The sequence below is a fragment of the Chrysemys picta genome, chromosome 3 (assembly GCF_011386835.1).
Source record: "Chrysemys picta bellii isolate R12L10 chromosome 3, ASM1138683v2, whole genome shotgun sequence".
In the NCBI taxonomy this organism is placed as follows: Eukaryota; Metazoa; Chordata; order Testudines; family Emydidae; genus Chrysemys; species Chrysemys picta.
In genome coordinates, this window is record NC_088793.1 from 200,681,906 (window position 1) to 200,700,292 (window position 18,387).

At 45.3% G+C, this 18,387-nt stretch overlaps 1 protein-coding gene across 2 annotated transcripts in view; it reads right to left on the reverse strand.

Moving 5' to 3' along the window:
• The window catches only part of PLCB1 (phospholipase C beta 1), a 623,222-nt gene extending 618,318 nt beyond the window's left edge, over positions 1 to 4,904 (reverse strand). For both annotated transcript variants that reach the window (XM_065589796.1, XM_065589798.1), the window contains exon 1: positions 4,591 to 4,904. In XM_065589796.1, the coding sequence (XP_065445868.1) occupies positions 4,591 to 4,689 (99 nt within the window). In that variant the 5' untranslated portion in view covers positions 4,690 to 4,904. The remainder of the gene's footprint in view (positions 1 to 4,590) is intronic.
• Positions 4,905 to 18,387: the final 13,483 nt, after the last annotated feature.

Sequence of the window (18,387 nt, forward strand, 5' to 3'; positions counted from 1 at the left end):
TACACGCTTCACAAAGACATCGGATCAGACCCTATCTGGGGCGTGTAGGTGACCGATTTGCACTTACGAGTAGATGAGGGTCCACAGCACACATTTAGCACTACATGTGTTGCACTTCTTAGCAGTCTCAGCGAAGTTACTAAATGGACATAGAAGCAAACTGCCCTCTGTACACCTAGGAATAGCTGCTCCAGGCCAGGTTCCAAGCACCCTGGTGGGTGAGTTTAAAAGCCTGCATTACTACTGCTTCTGCCAGCAATCCAGCACCATTCAATCTCACCCCAGCATCATTCAAAGAAGTACTAAATTAATTCTTTAAAAGCTATTGCTTTAGTCTTCATCCAACGCGTTGTGTGACTGTGTTATAGCCAGTAAGTGCTACTCTGGGTAAAACCCTTTCAGCACTCCCATTTGCAGAAAGCTATTTTCAGTGGCTTATAACTCATGTGGAAAATTTTGCTCTGGGCTGAAACTTGGTACAAGTCACAAGGTTTTGCTGAGGAAGAGTCTTTGTTTTATGAGATGTGAAAAGAAGTCAATAGGGTCATTTTTCTATTAGAGAAATAAAACAGAAGGAAAATGTGCTGTATGGGAAAAACATAGGTAGGGGATAATTCTGTCTTGACAGAGGAGTGGATCAAATCTTTTCCAAATCAGATTCCTAGGGTTGTACCAAAACACACAAAAAAAGTTGTTTTCAGGTGCTTTGGGGAGGCCACAATAACAAACTAAAATTCCAGGACCAAGTTCTGTTGACTTGTGAATTCAGTGAGAATTTGTCTCTGCTTACAAATAGGACCAGTATTCATCTATGGGAGGAAGAAGGGGGTAAGAGAGAGGAATAGCTAATTATTTGTTTAGTGAGAGATTTTCAAAATCACTTAAGGGGTTTAGGAGCACACATCCTATTGATAGTCAAAGGAGCTTGTGCGCCTAAACCCTTTAAGCACCTTTGAAGATCTCCTCCTACAAAAGCGGATTATGAGAAGTATTCTCCCCTGCCTCCACCCAACAAATATTTCATAAGGAACCTTGGTGCATGAGCTTAACTTCTCTGCACATCCACTATGTTAGACAATGGATCCAAAGTAGCTATAATGGTCTATTATGTTTTCTTGTCATGGTAAGTTTAACATATTATGTATCATCATTATTATGGCCTATTGTTTCACAGAGGAGCTCCTATAGACATACACATTTTCACACTTTAGACCATAAAGCCTCAGGTCAATGATGCTCATTTAAAAACAAAAAATAATAATAATAAAAAATCTGAATACAGGCAAACAGGCTAGATGGAAAAGACTCCAAAGTCTCTGTGGATTGGCTCAGTAGCAGATACTTTAAGTTGCCACTAAACATACGTTTGCATGAAATGTCCCATACTACAGAGTGTCAAATTAGGCTCACTTCCACTAAAATGTTTTTTTTCCTGGGATAATTCCATTGCTGGAACGAGGCATTGTGGATAAAAAAATATTAAAGGGGAAAAAAAACCCTCTCATGCACACATACTAAGTAAATTGCAATTAAATAAATCAAAAGAGAGTTACAGCTCAAAACTATTTCACAATGTTATGCCCATGGCAGGTGTCTCAGTGTCAGATAATCTCAGCCCGATTCCTACATTCATATACGTTCGAGAGAACCCTCATCACCCAGAGAACCCCACTGAAAGAATGGGGCTGGGCATGGGGATCCATTCTTGCATATGAGGTTGCAGGATTGGGGGGGGGGGGGGGCATATGTGCCAGATATAACAGGGAATCTATGACGATAATCTTGATTTAGGATTTATATCCTTTGTCAGTTTTTGCTAACAAATTTCATGCTTAATATTGTGGGCGGTTTCATTTAGTCTATATAATATTAATACATAGTTATAATTAGATAAAAACACCCAGTAAGTTATTTATAGAGGAAGACTCCATTTTCCACAGAGTGCATCTCTTCACCTACAGACATTTCTGATTCACGGTTCAGTAACAGCCTTCACAAATAAAAACGAAGGACCAAATTCTCTGCAGACTTAACTCCATCCGCTCGTTTTATCTGCAGATAATCTAGCCCTATCTTTCAAGGTAACAATATCAGCAAGATATTGCAAAGAATTCTGTTCTTGCCACAGTTACACATCCGAGGGTCAGGAAAAAGAGGCAAAACACATAATCCATGTTGGAGAACTCCTCAGATTCTTCACCTGGAGAGTGTAAATCACTGTTAACTTGCCCTCAGTGGATATGTGGTTTGTGAATTTGCTGGCAAGATTACGTACCAAAAAAACCCAAAAACAAAAAACCACAACAGTAAGGCTGAGACTGTGCTGTGATCTACAATATGGCAAATCTACCTCAGGCACTATGTGACCCTGGTGTTAGCTCACTGTTTATTACTGTAAATTATTGGCACAGCCATGAAACTCAGCGTCTAGGAATCCCTTAATAAGTAAATCCCCATTGCTTCAAGACTTCCCTCCTAATTTTTTGGTGTTGCATCCCTCACTGCAAGCATTTGTCACACATTTCTGAAGGTCAGGATCACACCTTTGGTCTCTTGACAGGTTGAGAGCAATGGTAACGTGATACTGCGTAACAGAACTGGAACGGTGAACTGCACTCTCTCTCGGCAGTCCCACTAGCTGTTACTGTGCATGTCTCTAGAGAAGTAAACTTTACAGCAAGAATTTTTTTTTTTTTGAGAGAGAGAGAGAGAGAGAGAGAGCGCGAGCGCTGAGCTAGTATAAAGGGAGATCTCAAAAATTAGTTCTTCTCAATGACTCTTGCCTTTCAAGCTGTGCAGCACGTCGGTCTTCTCCTTTATGTCCAATCCATATACTTTCATCACAATGCTGCCTCTGTGCATACTTCAGCACCGACCCTGGTGGGGTATCCATTTCTCTAGCTGTGTGTGTGGAGGGCAGGGACTGTTGAGGTTTTAACCACAGGAGCAAGCACTGAGGGATAGGCAGTGAACCTGTCCCCTCTGTTTCCTTCCACCTGGTGATACAGCCTCCCCACCCATAACTGGTGGCCCAATGGGGGTGGGGAGAGGAGAATGCTATCTACCCGGTCTCTGAAGAAGTCCTTGGCATAGCCAATAGGGAGAGAAAGAAGTCCCAACTGCTAAATGGCTACCGTGCAGGGGGCAGCACAGAGCTACCCCTCTCCCACACAATGTAGCAATGCTAAGATGGAGACAGAAGAAGTATCGGATGTTTCAGGGGAGGAAGGGACCCTGCCAGGGTGTGTGATTTTGTATTGAAGGGATGTGCATGCATTTTGTGTTGCAGAAACAAGAATGCGCGAGAAGGGGGGCTTGTGGGGAGACTTGAATGCATCTAGATTTTGGGAGGAGTCGAGGATTGTGGAGAGACGTTTGCCGAGGAAGGCAGGGGAGTGGGTACCTGTGATGTTCTTCATGTAGGGGATGCAAGAATGTGTATGCACAGGTCGTGTGATAGAGGGTGCAGAGGCAAGTCAGGAGAGATAGTAGCTTTTATTGGGCCAACTTCAATTAGTGAAAGAGACAAGCTTTTAGCCTACTTCAGGTCACAAGGTGGAAGGGGAAGAGTCCATAAAGAGAGTGGGAATGAAGAAGACAGGAGAAAGCAGCGAGGGGCTGAGAAAGTGGTCATTATGGAAAGAGAACACAGGAAAAGAAAGAGGAAGGGAATAGAAGCAAAGAGAATACACTTTATATTACCATATATAACAACATAGGGTAATACAGGGTGAATTAGATGGAATACAACATAACCAAGAGACACAGGAGAGGGGAAAGATAACAGTGAATGAAGTGAAATGGAAAGAACAGATAGATGCAAGGGAGACAAAGTTCAGAAAAGTTTTAGTAGACGAGACAGTTTAGATGTCAAAGGGTTACAATAAATAATATATATGAAGGTGCACACACTAGCATATATGTTATGCTAATATTAATAGGAACAACAATTCACTGCCAGCATGGAAATAAAGCCGAACCGTCAACCTGCTCCCTCTCCATTTTAAACTGTCCTCATTTCCTCCCAGAATCATCCTCCAACTTTTTAATATGTGCTTGCACCTGTGTCGATTCCTGGACCACACATTCGCTCTGCCCTCTGGAAACAAATCCAGTCACTCCGAGGCAACACCACACACGGGGGTTAGCACTAAACCCAATGCATCCAAGTGTGGATTCCCCTTTTTTGGAGGAATAATCCTCTTCCCCCTCTCTCCTCCAAAAAAAAAAAATTATATATATATATATATATATATATATATATATATATATATATATATATATATATATATATATGAAATTCAACACGCTGCAAGGACGCGGGCCCCGCTCTCAGCTCTGCCCCAGAGGGTTAGCACACAACAGGTTTAAAACAAGGTGAAGCTGCTCCTGTCTCCCCCATCCCCATCCCAGGGCGGTACATGGCAGCTCGCTCCATGTGCGGGTCGGAGCCATGGAGCGATCCGTTCTGCACGTTGCCTTTCCCCCGCCGCCCGAGGGCAGCCCGGGGGGGGACGCGCGTGGGAGCACGGGGGGGGGGAGGGACGCGCGTGGGAAGCGGGGACAGGGGTGGGGGAAGCTCCGACTTACATCGTCCCACTTGACAAATTTGGTGCCTTTCTTCAGGAGGTCGGAGACGCAGACGGGTTTGAGCTGCAGCGCGTGGACGCCTGGCTGTGCCCCGGCCATGGGCAGCGCATGGAGGCTGCCCGCAGGAGGGCAGCCCCGGGGGGAAGGAAGGAAGGACGGGCAAGGAGCCTGGGCTGCAGCAGCGGCGCGGAGAAGCCGGGCGAGGGAGTCACCGGCGCGCAGGGGCGGCGAGCAGGCAGCTGGCGCGGCCGCCGGCGGACAGAGCCATGCAGCGGCGGCACATCCTATATACACGCGCGCCCGCCGCGAGCGCGCTGCCCGCCCGCCGCCGCCGCCGCCGCCTCCTTCCCCAGCTGACTCGGCCCCCAACTTTCCTCCGCGCTCGGCTAGGTCACCGGCCTGCCCGCGGGGCGGCAGCGCCACCTACCGGCGCGAGCAGGCCGCTGCAGCGGGAGGAGAATGGGGGCGGGGCTAGCTTTGCAACCCCCAGGCGAGGTTAGGGGCAGGCCAGCTCTGGGGGTCGGGGGGTAGCACAGCTGTGCTGTTCCCCTCCTTCCCCGCAACCCCCGCGCTTCCAGTCGTCCACAGTATTTCATGGCCCTTTCCCAGCAGGCAGCTGGGGGCAGGGCCCACCTGCAGAACAGGTGAGAGTCTGCTAAGCATGAAGGAGGAAATCCTGGCCCCACGTGGCAAAACGCCCCTTGGCCTTCAAGCAGAGGCCATATTCCACCCAGGAGTCTTATAGCTAGGGTGACACCCGTCCCTCCTGCCCAGGGACCGGTGATGAGCATCCCCTGGAGTGCAGGGCATACAGGAGACAGCCCACATGGCAGCCACAATTAGGGTGACCAGATGTCCCGATTATAGGGACAGTCCTGATATTCGGGGCTTTGTCTTATATAGGTGCCTATTGCCCCCCACCCTCTGTCCCGATTTTTCACACTTGCTGTCTGGTCACCCTGGCCGCAATGATGGGAAAGATTCAAATGTCGGGGTTGGTTATTTGTTTTTTAAAGCCCAAACTTCACTGCCCCGGGTGGGGGGGCCAGAGCCAAAGCCCAAGGTCTTCAGCCCCGGGTGTTGGGGCTTAGGCTTGGGCTTCAGCCCCGGGCCCCAGCAAGTCTAACGCCAGCCCCGGCGAACCCCTTAAAACTGGGTCGTGACCCACTTGGGGTCCCAACCCACAGTTTGAGAACTGCTGCTTTATATCATCAGTAAAACATACGGGGGGAAATTATCTCCCTAACTTTCTTACATCTGTCCTTTATTTCCTTGAAACGTAGCTCACCCTACCTATATAGAACACCATGCTTAGACACGGGTTCTATGTCCCGCTCTGCCATTGGCCGGCTGCGTGACTTTGGGCAAGTCATTGCACAGTCTTCTGCCTCAGTTTCCCCATTGTGCAATGGGGATAATGATACTGACTTGCTGTGTCGAGCACTTTGAGCCCTATGGCTGAGAAGTGCTGTATCAGAGCTAGGGATTATTATTAAAGTAATCATTAAGCATTTCTCTTATTCCCTAACTTACTGTAACAGATGGTGTGAGAACTCTGGGTTTGCAAGACCCAGGGGCAAAAGTTGTATCACACTTGCTATTCAGTTACAGTGTGATAGAGAGGGTTGTTAGTGGTTACAGATACCTCTTCAGAGAGAATAAAGGGCAGAGAAAGTTGAGGGTAAGTCTGGAAAATGTTATTGGAGTGCTGTTCAGACAAAGGGGAAAAATTCATTAGTCTGGAAATTGACAAATGAAGTGATGAAAGGGTAAAGACAACCCCTAAAATCATCAACTCCCTTTGGTCTCTAGTTATAATCTCATAGCACCGGTCTCTGGTGAGCCACAAAAGTGTATAAGAAAGGGGGTTTCGAAGTTTTATGCTCTCTTCCTACTGAGAGGTTTTCTTGGAATAAAGACCATTTTAGGTATCCTTTTCTCGATTCATTTAAACACAGAATGTGCACTAACATTCGAGTGACATTCTAAAACAAAGGTTTTTAAGAAAAAGGTTTTGAAGAACAAAATCAAACATGCTCTAGTACTGACTTTCTGCCTCTTGAAGAGTCACTGCAGAGATAAAGTGTCAGATGATGCAGCACATAAGAGTTCGGATTTCCCTGTAGAGGTTTCTGGCTGACCCTTAAGATTTAAAGGCAGCTGGTCAAACTTGTTCTAACTTGGCCAATGCAAATTATGCAGAGGGAACAGCCTTTGAGGAAAATAAGTTTGGGGGTTGAGGATTGTTATTACAAATAATTCATTGAGTGTAGGTATATGTTTTAGAGACGTTTTAAAAATAAAAACAATTTACTCATTTGTCTGTTTTTGTTAGTTCCTGGGTTATTAAAACGTATTGGGCTTTCTCCAACTTTATTGACTTCAATGGGATACTTTCCATTGACTTCAATGGGAGTTGAATCTGGCCCTTTGTGATAGTCTATGCTGACAATAATCAGTGTTCCACTACCAATGAACCCGTTTGATCTATTTTTTATTCTTATCAAGCTTGCATGCAAGAACGAATGTCACATTAGTCAGGATGAAAGTCTGCTCACTCACTGCAGTGCTTTAATTTCTGTTGATTTGCCATGATTTAGGAGAGACGATGCCAAATTCGGTTTTCAAATGCACCAGCGTAAAGCCAGAACAGCTCCATTTTATGCTGGGGTAGCTGAGAACAGAATCTGGGTGACAGTTGTCAGGATTGCCTTTTCACCCAAGCATATAGTGCATGATTTATGAAGAGTTTGGGTTGGAAAAAACAGGTAGGTGAGAGTAGGGGCAGTAGAATGATCATCCTTGATGACTTAATCTCTCACATTCCCAGCAAACTACTGAATTCACCTGTAGGGAAGACACCCATGAAGGAGTTTCATTGTGTGTGGATCTCCGTTCAGGGTAATGAATACCCATCTTGGTTATTCCATCTGCTTATTGGCTATACATGTGAGACTTCTGTGTCCCTTTTTCTCAACAAGAGAGAAATAACCTAGTCACCTGAGCTAGTCTTTACTAAATCCAGCATCAGGACAGACACTTCTGATTCACTGTGCTAAAAAGCACCTGTTTCTCCACTATTCCATCCTCACGCTCCATTTTGGGAATGCTTTAATCTTAAAGTCTAAGAGGCGCACATACAGCATATACCTGGCTACTCACCCGCACGTATTTCAACCACAAACTTCTTCAGTTAAGTCACTTATATATGAGATGTACCTGATAATAGAATTTGGCCTCAGAGAAATAGGCCTTTTATAGCACATATAATAAAGGTAATGAATTTTGCACCCAAATAAGAGGAACAAAGGAAAATATAGCATGTTATTTCAATAACTAATTCTTAAAAGAGATGAGTGAGGAGATGGCATCAAATAAGTATATGAACATTAGTAACGTTAGCATGTGTCTTGCTTCTTTGATACTGTGGACCCAGGATGAGATCCTGGATCCATTGAAGTCAATGGGAGTTTTGCCATTGACTTCAGTGGGACCAGGATTTCACCCCCAATCATCAGGTTGTGTCGCTCCATTGACATTTACACCAACTGAGGAACTGGCCCTAAATAGACAATGCACGTTGCAAATAAAATAAAAATGCACAATTAAAGTCAAGCTTTTATAGCCACAAAGTTAAGGTTCTTGGAGAAGGCTGGAGTCAGCAGGAAGGAGGGGTGAGGTGGTCTTATCTCTAGCTGGTTGGAGCAGTTCAGGGAAAATAAGAACCCAGAGTCTCAGGGCATGTCTACACGATAAACTTAAGCTGACCTATGTTACTTGGATGTAGAGCCACTGCAGTATTTATGTCCACACCACTCTTCTTCGGTTGGTAGTGCGTGTCCTCACCAGGAACGCTTCCACCAACTTAAGAGGGGCAGTGTTTGGGGCTGTGAGCCAGGGCTCTCAGCTCCATGCGCAGCTCCCCACCAGTAGCCCGGCTCCCCTGCGCCCCCTACCCCGGGGCTCTCTGCTCCCTGCTCCCCACTGGGAGCACGGCAGCCAACCAGACTCCAGGCATGGAGCTTCCCACCGGATGCAGCCATGCCCCCAGTGGGGAGCGGGGAACCGAGAGTTGGGAGGGCAGTTGGGCTCTTGGCGGGGAGATCTGCACTGGGTGTGTAGTCTCCTGTCCCGTTCCCAGCAGGGAGCAGGGAGCTGAGAAGCCCGGTGCGGCTGCCTCATTCCCGGCAGCAGGCAGGGAGCTGAGAAGCCCAGGGTGCAGCAGGGCTCCCTGCAAGGAGCAGCCTGAGCCAGGAACCTAGGTGCCAGCCTGGCTTGGAGCAGAGACCAGGCAGCATTCTGGCTGGGGAGCCGGCTTTCTTGTCAATTCACTGGCGCCATGAAATTGACAAGAATGACAGCCAACAGATGTAAGTAACACATTATCTACAGGGACACGGCCTCACCCTAACTATACTGACATAACCCTATGCCTCTTGTGGAGGTGGAGTTATTATGTCAGTGTAGTATGGAGCTTTCATCAGCTGGAGCAAGGCTGCAGTGTGTACACTGCCATGATCTAGTAACAGAAACCGTCATCTAAAATGCTATGTCCCAAGTTGCATTTGCACCATGACTGAATTGATTGCTTCAGGAGCTCGCTTTTGAACGTCTCAATGTTTGTGCATTCAAAATCTCACCCTTACTGGTGTATTAACATAGATAGTGTACAGACATATTAAATGCATACTGTAGTTTTATACTGTGTGCGCATGTGTACATATATTTAATTTACAGAGAGAATTCAATGTACAGTGTGTGTTAGATTCACATATGCTTATGTATGTAGACAAATACAGATAGGGGAGTCAAATGATTTAAATAACAGATGGCATTGTTCTAAGTAAGATTAAATAAAGCTATAAGAAATATATTGAATGACTCTGCCATAAAGTGATAAGGAAAGTATGTGAAAAATAGAGTTCCTTTATCCTGATTTCAGAAAAAATAAATGCAAAATATCACCCAGAAATGTTATCCTGAGTGTATCAGAATTTTAAATGATTTATTCTGGTTAAACTCTCTGTAAAGAACCAAGTTATGGCCTTAGTCTTACACACACACACACACACACACACACACACACACACCAATGGGTCTATTCACATGCTTGACTCTAAGCATGCACATAAGTGTTTGCAGATCAAAGGTGAAAGACAAATTCAGTTAAAGAAATAAAAATAAAAAAAATGCATCATCTTAATTACATTGTGAATCGGGGCAAAGTATGTTTTCCTTACTAATACTAATTCCTTACTAAGACTCACTGGCTTCAGTAGGACAACTTGCAAGATTTGGCCCTAAGTCTCCTAATAAAAACAAAGTAATGCCAAGAAAATAGTCTAGTAATTTCATGAGTAGGATCCACATCTTACCAATGTTTATTGCAACGTGTAGTGAAACCCTCTCACAGATGACTGTCTTGTGAAAAATAATCCTAGTAAAGGTAAAAATCCCCAAGAGATCTTTTTTCAGTCAATCCCTCTGACTAAAATAATTCACACCTGTTAAATGAATAATCTTATGCGCCCAAGAACAGTGCATGGTGGAATATATTTATGTTTAATTTGATCAACTCACTAGATGTCATATGTAAATAAGATCTGATGGCTGAGGTCTGATATAGGCTTTATCTTTGTAGGAGTGAGCAGACAGAGTGGCTGTGCCATTTAAGTTATCAGGTGACTCAAGAGTGAATATAAAATTCTGGCACACAAAACAACACCATAGCAACAAAGACAGCCTGACAACAGCTGCAGCTGCACAAAGGAAAAATTAGAAGGAGGGGAGGAAAGGGAAAAATAAAAGAGCAATCTGCCACAAACATCTATTCCCTGCCAATAGAATTTAAAAAAAGAAAAACATGTTTTCTTCATAACCTGTCATAAAACATCTTTAAAAATCCTGGGAGAATATAGACTATTAGAAAGCTTAATGCATACTGGCTGAGATTATCTGTGACTTCATCAGCACCTTCATGTATATGAAGTGACCCAATCACTCACTTCTGCACTGAGCCCACCATTTATTCTGGATTGGCTAGCCTGATACACAGCTGGCACATGTGTATTTCCACACCGCAGAAAGCTGCTAATTTCTTCTGAGCAGGATGCAGGATTAGGTAGATCTATTCCCCCAGTGATCTTTAGAGCAAACATTGCCTATCGGAGCTCTACAGCCAATGTCTTTGGAGCTCCGTGGTTCTATATATCCTGGAGATTAATTCATTCCACTGGGAAATCGTATAGCGCTATCCTTTTCTGTGTCGCCTATATGGGATCAGCAGCTGAACTGGAACAGCTAGATAATTGCATTTACTCAGACAAAATAAAGCACCTTAAGACACTATTAAGCACAAAAAGCTCCATTAATGCAATGTTACGACTGCCCAGGTAAAAACAGAACAAGTCGAAAGAGTCGAAAGAGTCAAAAGGTTGGGTGGGGGAGGAATAGCTCAGTGGTTTGAGCATTGGCCTACTAAACCCAGGGTTGTAAATTCAATCCTTGAGGGGGCCATTTGGGGCAAAAAATCTGTCAGGGACAGTACTTGGTCCTGCTGTGAAGGCAGGGGATTGGACTTCTTGACCTTTCAAGGTCCCTTCCAGTTCTATGAGATAGGTATATCTCCATATTAAGGGTTCCCAGCGATGTCACTTTCCCCCTTGTTGCTGTATGTAATACATTCTATTCTTGCTTCTCTGATAAACATGTTTTAATATATTTTTTGTTTATCGTTAACTACGCACCATAAGAACTGTACAGAATGTACAATAATGGCTAAAGATCCTGGTACAGACCAGATCCTCAGCTGGTGAAAACAGGTACACAACTCCCTTGACTTTAATATTGCTGTGCCAATTTACACCAGATGAGTTTCTAGACCTTTAGCATTTGCTTTCCTAGCTTTTTTTCCAAATCATTAACTCTCACTCTATTCCTGTGTGGCAATGCTTTGTGCAGGTGCTGGCAAAGTCATTAATGAGAGCGCAGCTCCAGCGAGAAACAAGGAATTCTGCAGAAGCACTTTAATTTTCTGACATTAGAGCAGAATTTTCATCACCAGCACTTGCCAAGGGAAATCCCAGGTTGAGATTTGTTGCTCTTTTGAAACTGCCTCTGCCACTGTCTTTTTATTCATTCCAATCTCCTTATCTAGCCACTGGTTACTGAGGAACTCTGAGGAATCCAGCTAATGCCCCAGCTGCTTCGAACCTCTTTCTCTTAGAAATTAGAGACAGGTCTTCTCATCCACTCTCCAACTTTCTGTGGGGGTTCCACAGGGCTCCGTGCTTGGTCCTGTTTTCTTCTCCCTCTACACTTTATCTCTGGGCAATCTCATCGGCAGACACAAATCCAACTACCATCTCTGTATGCTGAGGCCTTGGAGGTCTACCTCTATGCTCCAGACTGGTCTCCTTCTGTCCAAACTAAAATCTCAGCCTGTCTCGGATATCTCCTTGTGGATGTCTAGCTGTTAGCTCAAGCTCAACAGAGCTGTTAGTGTTCCCTCCCCAAGTCGACCCTGCTACTCCTTTCTTGATCATTGTGGACAACACTACATTTCTGCATGTCACTCAGGCCCATAAGGTGTCATCTTCACCTTGACCTCTCTCTAGGCCTTCATGTCCAGACTACGTCTAAGTATTGCTGATTCTTTCTGCATAACATCTCTAAGATAATTTAAACTCTCGTCCAAGCCCTCATCATCTCAAATTTCATCTTCTGCAACATCCATCTCTCTGGCCTTGACACATGTAATCTTGCTGCTGCAAAGATCATTTTCCCAGCTCATCACTTTGACCATAATACCCTTCTCTTTGAATCCTCCACTGGCTCCCCCTTCTCTATCCCATCAAATACAAGCTTTTGGTCCTTACTTTCATAGCCCTTCACAGTCAATTCCCACTCCACCTAACATCCCTCATTTGCTATCAATGCTTGCCTCTGATCGGCCCATGATACCAATTTCCACTCCCCATGGGCAGCGCGTGACTCCTCCATTTGAGGAGGTTGGGCGCGCCCAGACCATGGCCCCGCCTCAAGGCCTGGCCCTACTCGAGCTCCTCCCTCCAAAGCCCCACCCACACTCCACCCCCAGCCCCACTCGGCCCCCTCCCCTGAGACCCCCTACCTGTCCACCAAACACGCCTCTTCACTCCCTCCCTCAAGGACCCGCCAGAGCTCACACATCCTCACCCCCTCCCCCAAGGTCCCCCCTGCTTGCCGCACACACCTCTTTGCCCCTCCTCTGAGGCCCCCCCCAGCCTGTCAGCCGCTCACCCCTTGCTTGCACATGCCTCTTCACCCCCTCCCCCAGGTCCCTATGTGGGCTGTCAAAGTTAGATTCGGGACTCACAGTTTGTCAGACCACTCTGTTTTATTAGCACAGTGCTCTGCTAATAACACCCAGATAATGTGAGCACCCTCCAAGACCCACACTACCTTATTTTATACAGATAAAAAGGGCGCGAACTTAACAAGAGGACAAAGAAAGCAGAACTGACAAGTTTACCCGAGGCTAGACATACATATTCAATTTTCTTACTAACTTTTACAGATCTCCGGCTGATGTTCCACCATTAGCTTAAGAGGACTCATTGCTTAAGCCTTAATGTTCCTTTTCCTGACACCTGTATTTCAGCATTCCTTATTTCTGCTTAAAGGTACATACAGCATTTCTTTAATCCATTCTATTTTTACAATATAATTCATTCTACTTTCACAGGGCGGAGCAGGGATGGGAAGAGGTGGAGCGAGGGTGAGGCCTTGGAGGGAAGAGGATGAGCACGAGTGGGGTCTCAGGGCGAAGAGGCCACGGCCTGGGCACCCTTTTGGCGGCAACGCACTCCAAAGGCCGCAAGCTGGCTGTTTGGGGAGGTGTAGACTCCCCTGGCTGCTTATACCCGCCACTCATGCCACTCCCACTTGTTAAGTTTTTGAAGAAAATCCTTTGTACTTTCTCCATCATGCTTGGGAGGAACAAACTTCCCATAAATACCTGTAAAGCTACATCATTAGCCACCTTCAAATCCCTCCTCAAAACTGTTTTGCCATGATGCCTATGTAACGTCAACAGGCCCCGGTTGTCGGCAGGCGGAATCAAACCAGGGACCTCTAGAGCTTAGTGCACGAGCTAAACATCAACTGGCTGTTAGCTAAGGCTGTAGAGTAGACTCATTTTATCGCTCTCTCTAAGTGGTCTCAGTGTCACTAGATGGGACAGAACACCACACCCAGGAGGTGTGTGGGTTACACCCTACAAAAACTTGACAATGGCTCATCTGCTGGTGTGCCAAGACCACTGCCTATCATTCAGGCCAATATTGTCTTGTTTCCTTGTAGTTTCCCATCTGTCTGTATCCATCTGTTGTCTCTTGCCTTGTACTTATGTTGTAAGCCATTTGGGGGCAGAGACCATCTTTTTGTTCTGTGTTTGTACAGCACCTAGCACAATGGGATCCTGGTCTATGACAGGGGCTTTTAGGCACTATGGTAATACAGATAATAAAAATAATAAATAAAAGGGCAATAACTGGTAAGACTGTCGGTGTCAAGAGAGTTGGTCTCTTAAGAACAGACCTAATAATAATTTATTTAGAGGTGTCTGTAACCCTGCCCCCCACTCCAAGATCTACTGATAATCTCCACCAATAATGGACCTAGTGTGTCCCAGCATGCTTTCACCAGCTTGCAGAGGAGTGGCCCACAGCCCAGAGATCCCTGAGCACCATAATTCATCAAGGACTAATGGCCAAAACTCAGCCAGAGATGACTTCACCCCTACCCCTTCGTCACATGGTTCTGCCTCCACTGAAGGGACTGGCCCAGTCTGAATCTAGGCGATCATATTTGTCACATAGATAGGAAACATCACAGCAAGTAATTCCAACTTCCTTGCTTTATGATTCATCTGTTGCAGGTTGTCTGTGTGCCAATGACCTGCAAGAACAATACAAAACGGAGGTTGGGGGCATTTGAAAGACACTGTATCAACTGTATTTAGCTAAAGAAAGTGATAATTTCTAATCTGACTATTAGGTTTAATCAGTTGCATTGTATTCTCCTCAGAGCAGTTTCCGGAACAAAACCAGTTCCACTTATCTGGGACTGAGGATCAATACAGTAGGTCCTGATGAGAGCAATGAGATGGGGGGAGGGATAGCTCAGTGGTTTGAGCATTGGCCTGCTAAACCCAGGGTTGTGAGTTCAATCCTTGAGGGGGCCACTTGGGAATCTGGGGTAAAATCAGTACTTGGTCCTGCTAGTGAAGGCAGGGGGCTGGACTCAATGACCTTTCAAGGTCCCTTCCAGTTCTAGGAGATGGGATATCTCCATTAATTATTATTATGTTAACTTTGAATGAAAGGAGGTAATGGTCAGACCATGACAAGGTTATCAGTCCGTTGGCATTGTATTTTAATAACAAAGAGCAGCTTTTCCTCTTTTGTTCCATGGGGTGCTGATTAAGAGCTGAACAGGGAGGCTGGCCTGCATAGCCTCAGGAGATGTATAAGGTCAGAACAATTGAGAAGGCTGTGCATCTGGTGTGGAGAGGGGATTGGTTAGGGGCATCTCAGCACCCTGGCTGATGCTTCTTTGGTGGAGCGGTCAGCTAGATGACTGTTTTCTGAGACCTTACCCCACTGGTGGGAGAGGCCATCAGGAAGGCAGTATGCATGCTCAGTGGGTGCCTTGGTATTATTCCTACAAGCCTGACTGCTATGTATGTGTCCGCCAGGTCCGGGACTCTACCAGTGGGAAGGAGAATGGGGAGCAGCATAATCCGCACGTAGCCACTTCAGAGGCGGTTCCTTCCTTCTCAGTATGTGTGGTAATTCCATGGCTGCAGAGGCCAAGTGGACCAAACAGCTCCTGCAAGCTTTGTCCTGTGGAAGCGCATGAGTTCAGTCTCGAGCACCAAGTTTTGTGCAGTTTTACAAGCACCCACACATCACAGCACACAAGGCAGGGTGGCCTAGTGGTTAGGGTATTAGATTGGGACTCTGGAGGTTCTATTCCCAGTTTTGCCACTGACCTGTCATGTGAATGTGTTCAAATGGCTTCATCTCTCTGTGCCTCTCTTCCCCCAGTCCCACGTCCTTTGGACTGGCTTGTCTATTTAGATTATAAGATCTTCAGAGCAGGGACTGTCTTTGTTTATACAGTGCCTGGCACAATGGGGTCCCAATCTTGCTTTGGGTAATGCTACCATAATACAAATAAGTAATAAGGAATTGTTGGCTTAAATAGCCAGAAACAGAAGAGAACATTTAAGATATTGAAAGATGTACATCATCTCAATTTAATTTCACAAAAATAGTTTGGGGTTTCTTTTAGATCATTCCATACTACAGGCAAATTTGAGTTGTTGTTTTCCAAACTTTTTGACAGTTCCCAGATGTTTGTGTGTTTTGATATCTCTCTCAAGCGAATACAAATAGATTATGATTATGCCTTATCATGGAGCTAAACATCTGATTTTAAAATTTAAAGTCTTGTTTATAATCCCCTAATGTTGCTTCTCTTCTCCCTTTTCAGAAGTATTTACTTCCACTTACCCAAAGCATTTTGAAATCAGCGCAGGCTTCCCATGTCCATTCTGGCTATCTTACAAAACACAGTTGTAAAGACTGGAATTCCATGACCAAAAAAATTAGTCACAAAACAACAGAACACCATTTATGTAGTTGAAACAGAAGAGATATTCCAAGATTTGATTAATTGTGTTTCTAATGACGTAAACCCTGAACCACAATATCTTACAGTGATCCTTCTCGTTTTTTAACTCATTCTCCTACAAGCCAGTGACATGTTTCAAAGAGCTTTCTTTACATTTTAAAATCAGTTCTTAACATTCTTTAGCATCTATAGAGTAGCAATGTTGTGTCTGACCACTTATACCTAAGTATATGGAATAGACAACCAATTAATCTCTTTCCCCCCTTGCTAAATACAACATATGCACAATTGCTAAACTGAGACCAACTAGTATTTTCCCCCTTGTTCCAAAGACTGAAGCTTAGCTAAGTAACCTAAGGGCTATTCTGTTTTATCCAAATTCTTAAGCTGATGAACCACTAAGAGCTGTGACAAGGTTTGGGGAGTTAGAAATCATTCTGTTGGACACATAGAGGCATCTATTAATCAGGGACTAGCCGTAATGGACTCTGTGACCTAGAAGTGAGCTAAGAACTCTGAAGCCAGAGATCTGGGTCTGAAGAATGTGCCCTGGACCCGGAAGATTCGGAGCCCTGCTGAGGTGAAGCACTGAATTCTCAGGGATGTAATCTGCTCTGTGGGGACACTTGCTGGGCAATCAGAAGCAACTTTCCCTGAATTCCTACCTGGGAGACAGTATTAGTGACACAAGTCATGTGTAGGGGAAGGGAGGAGGTTAAATGAGAAAGGGGGAAAAAAACCTTTATGAAGGAGCCAGCAGCCTGCAACTAGGTATTTACGATCTAACCACGACTGGCAGTAGGGGTGGGGGAAGGAATGAGCAGCCACTGTGTGTCTGTTGTATAAGAGTTAGACAGCACTGCGGGATCACTCGAACAATGCAGAACACTCCCCTTATTCCCATTTCCCCCTCACGCTCCCCATTAGCAATCCAATCCCCCTTCGTGTCCAGAGAGTGAGAGCCAAAACAAAGCATTATGTCACACTGAAAGTGATTACCAAGGGCCCGATCCAGCTTCTGTTGCAGGCATTCCATCAGCTTCAGTGGGAGCTGGAATGGGCCCTAGGAAAGCAAACAATATAAGTGATCTTGCAATGATCGTTTTATGAGATTATGCAACAGTTTCGATGAAACATCCAAAGATTAATTTAGGAGTCAATGTTCGTTTTCCCAGGAGTCTTGTAAATATTTAAAGATCGTGACATGTAATTTGAAATAAAGAGCCGTTACCATAAAGGAACCTCGGCTTCTCATCAGCAAGCAGAAATAAAACTTAGAGCTAAACAGAACTCCAATGAACTACACAGAATATAATAAGGGATATATCTTGCTTTCTCTAACCAGGGTGAGATTTGCAGTAGTCATTTGGAATAGCTGGCATATGCATTGATTTTATCTGAATGTAACCGATGGTCATCCAGAATGGACCCATAATACATGAGCATTACTATGCCTGCCAGCAACATGCCCAGCATTATTTCATAGATCGTTACTGATCTGACGGAGTGCTTCCAGCATTAATCTGAATGGGTATGCAAATTAAAGACAGTATATTTTGCTGTTTCTTCATTTAGTTGGGGATTGGTCCTGCTTTGAGCAGGGGGTTGGACTAGATGACCTCCTGAGGTTCCTTCCAACCTTGATATTCTATGATTCATCAGAAAAACCAAGAACAATCAACATCTTTCATTTGTTTGACAGTGCCCAGAATGTGCTAGGTGAGGGGTCGGCAACCTTTCAGAAATGGTGTGCCAAGTCTTCATTTATTCGCAGTAATTTAAGGTTTCTCAGGCCAGTCATACATTTTACATTTATGGGGAACAGCAAATGGAACCCCAGGCTGGCAGTGGGCTGAGCAGACCGGCGGCTGGGACCCCATGCCGGCAGTGGGCTGAGCGGCTCAGCCCACTGCCGGTCTGGGGTTCCGGCCACCGGCCCCGCTCAGCCCACTGCCAGCCCGGGGTTCCGTCCATCCAGGCCGGCAGTGGGCTGAGCAGGGCCAGCGGCGGGGACCCCAGGCTGGCAGCAGCGTGCCACAGTAAATCAGCTCGTGTGCCACCTTTGGCATGTGTGCCATAGGTTGCCGACCCCTGTGTTAGGTTATTGTTTATTCATAA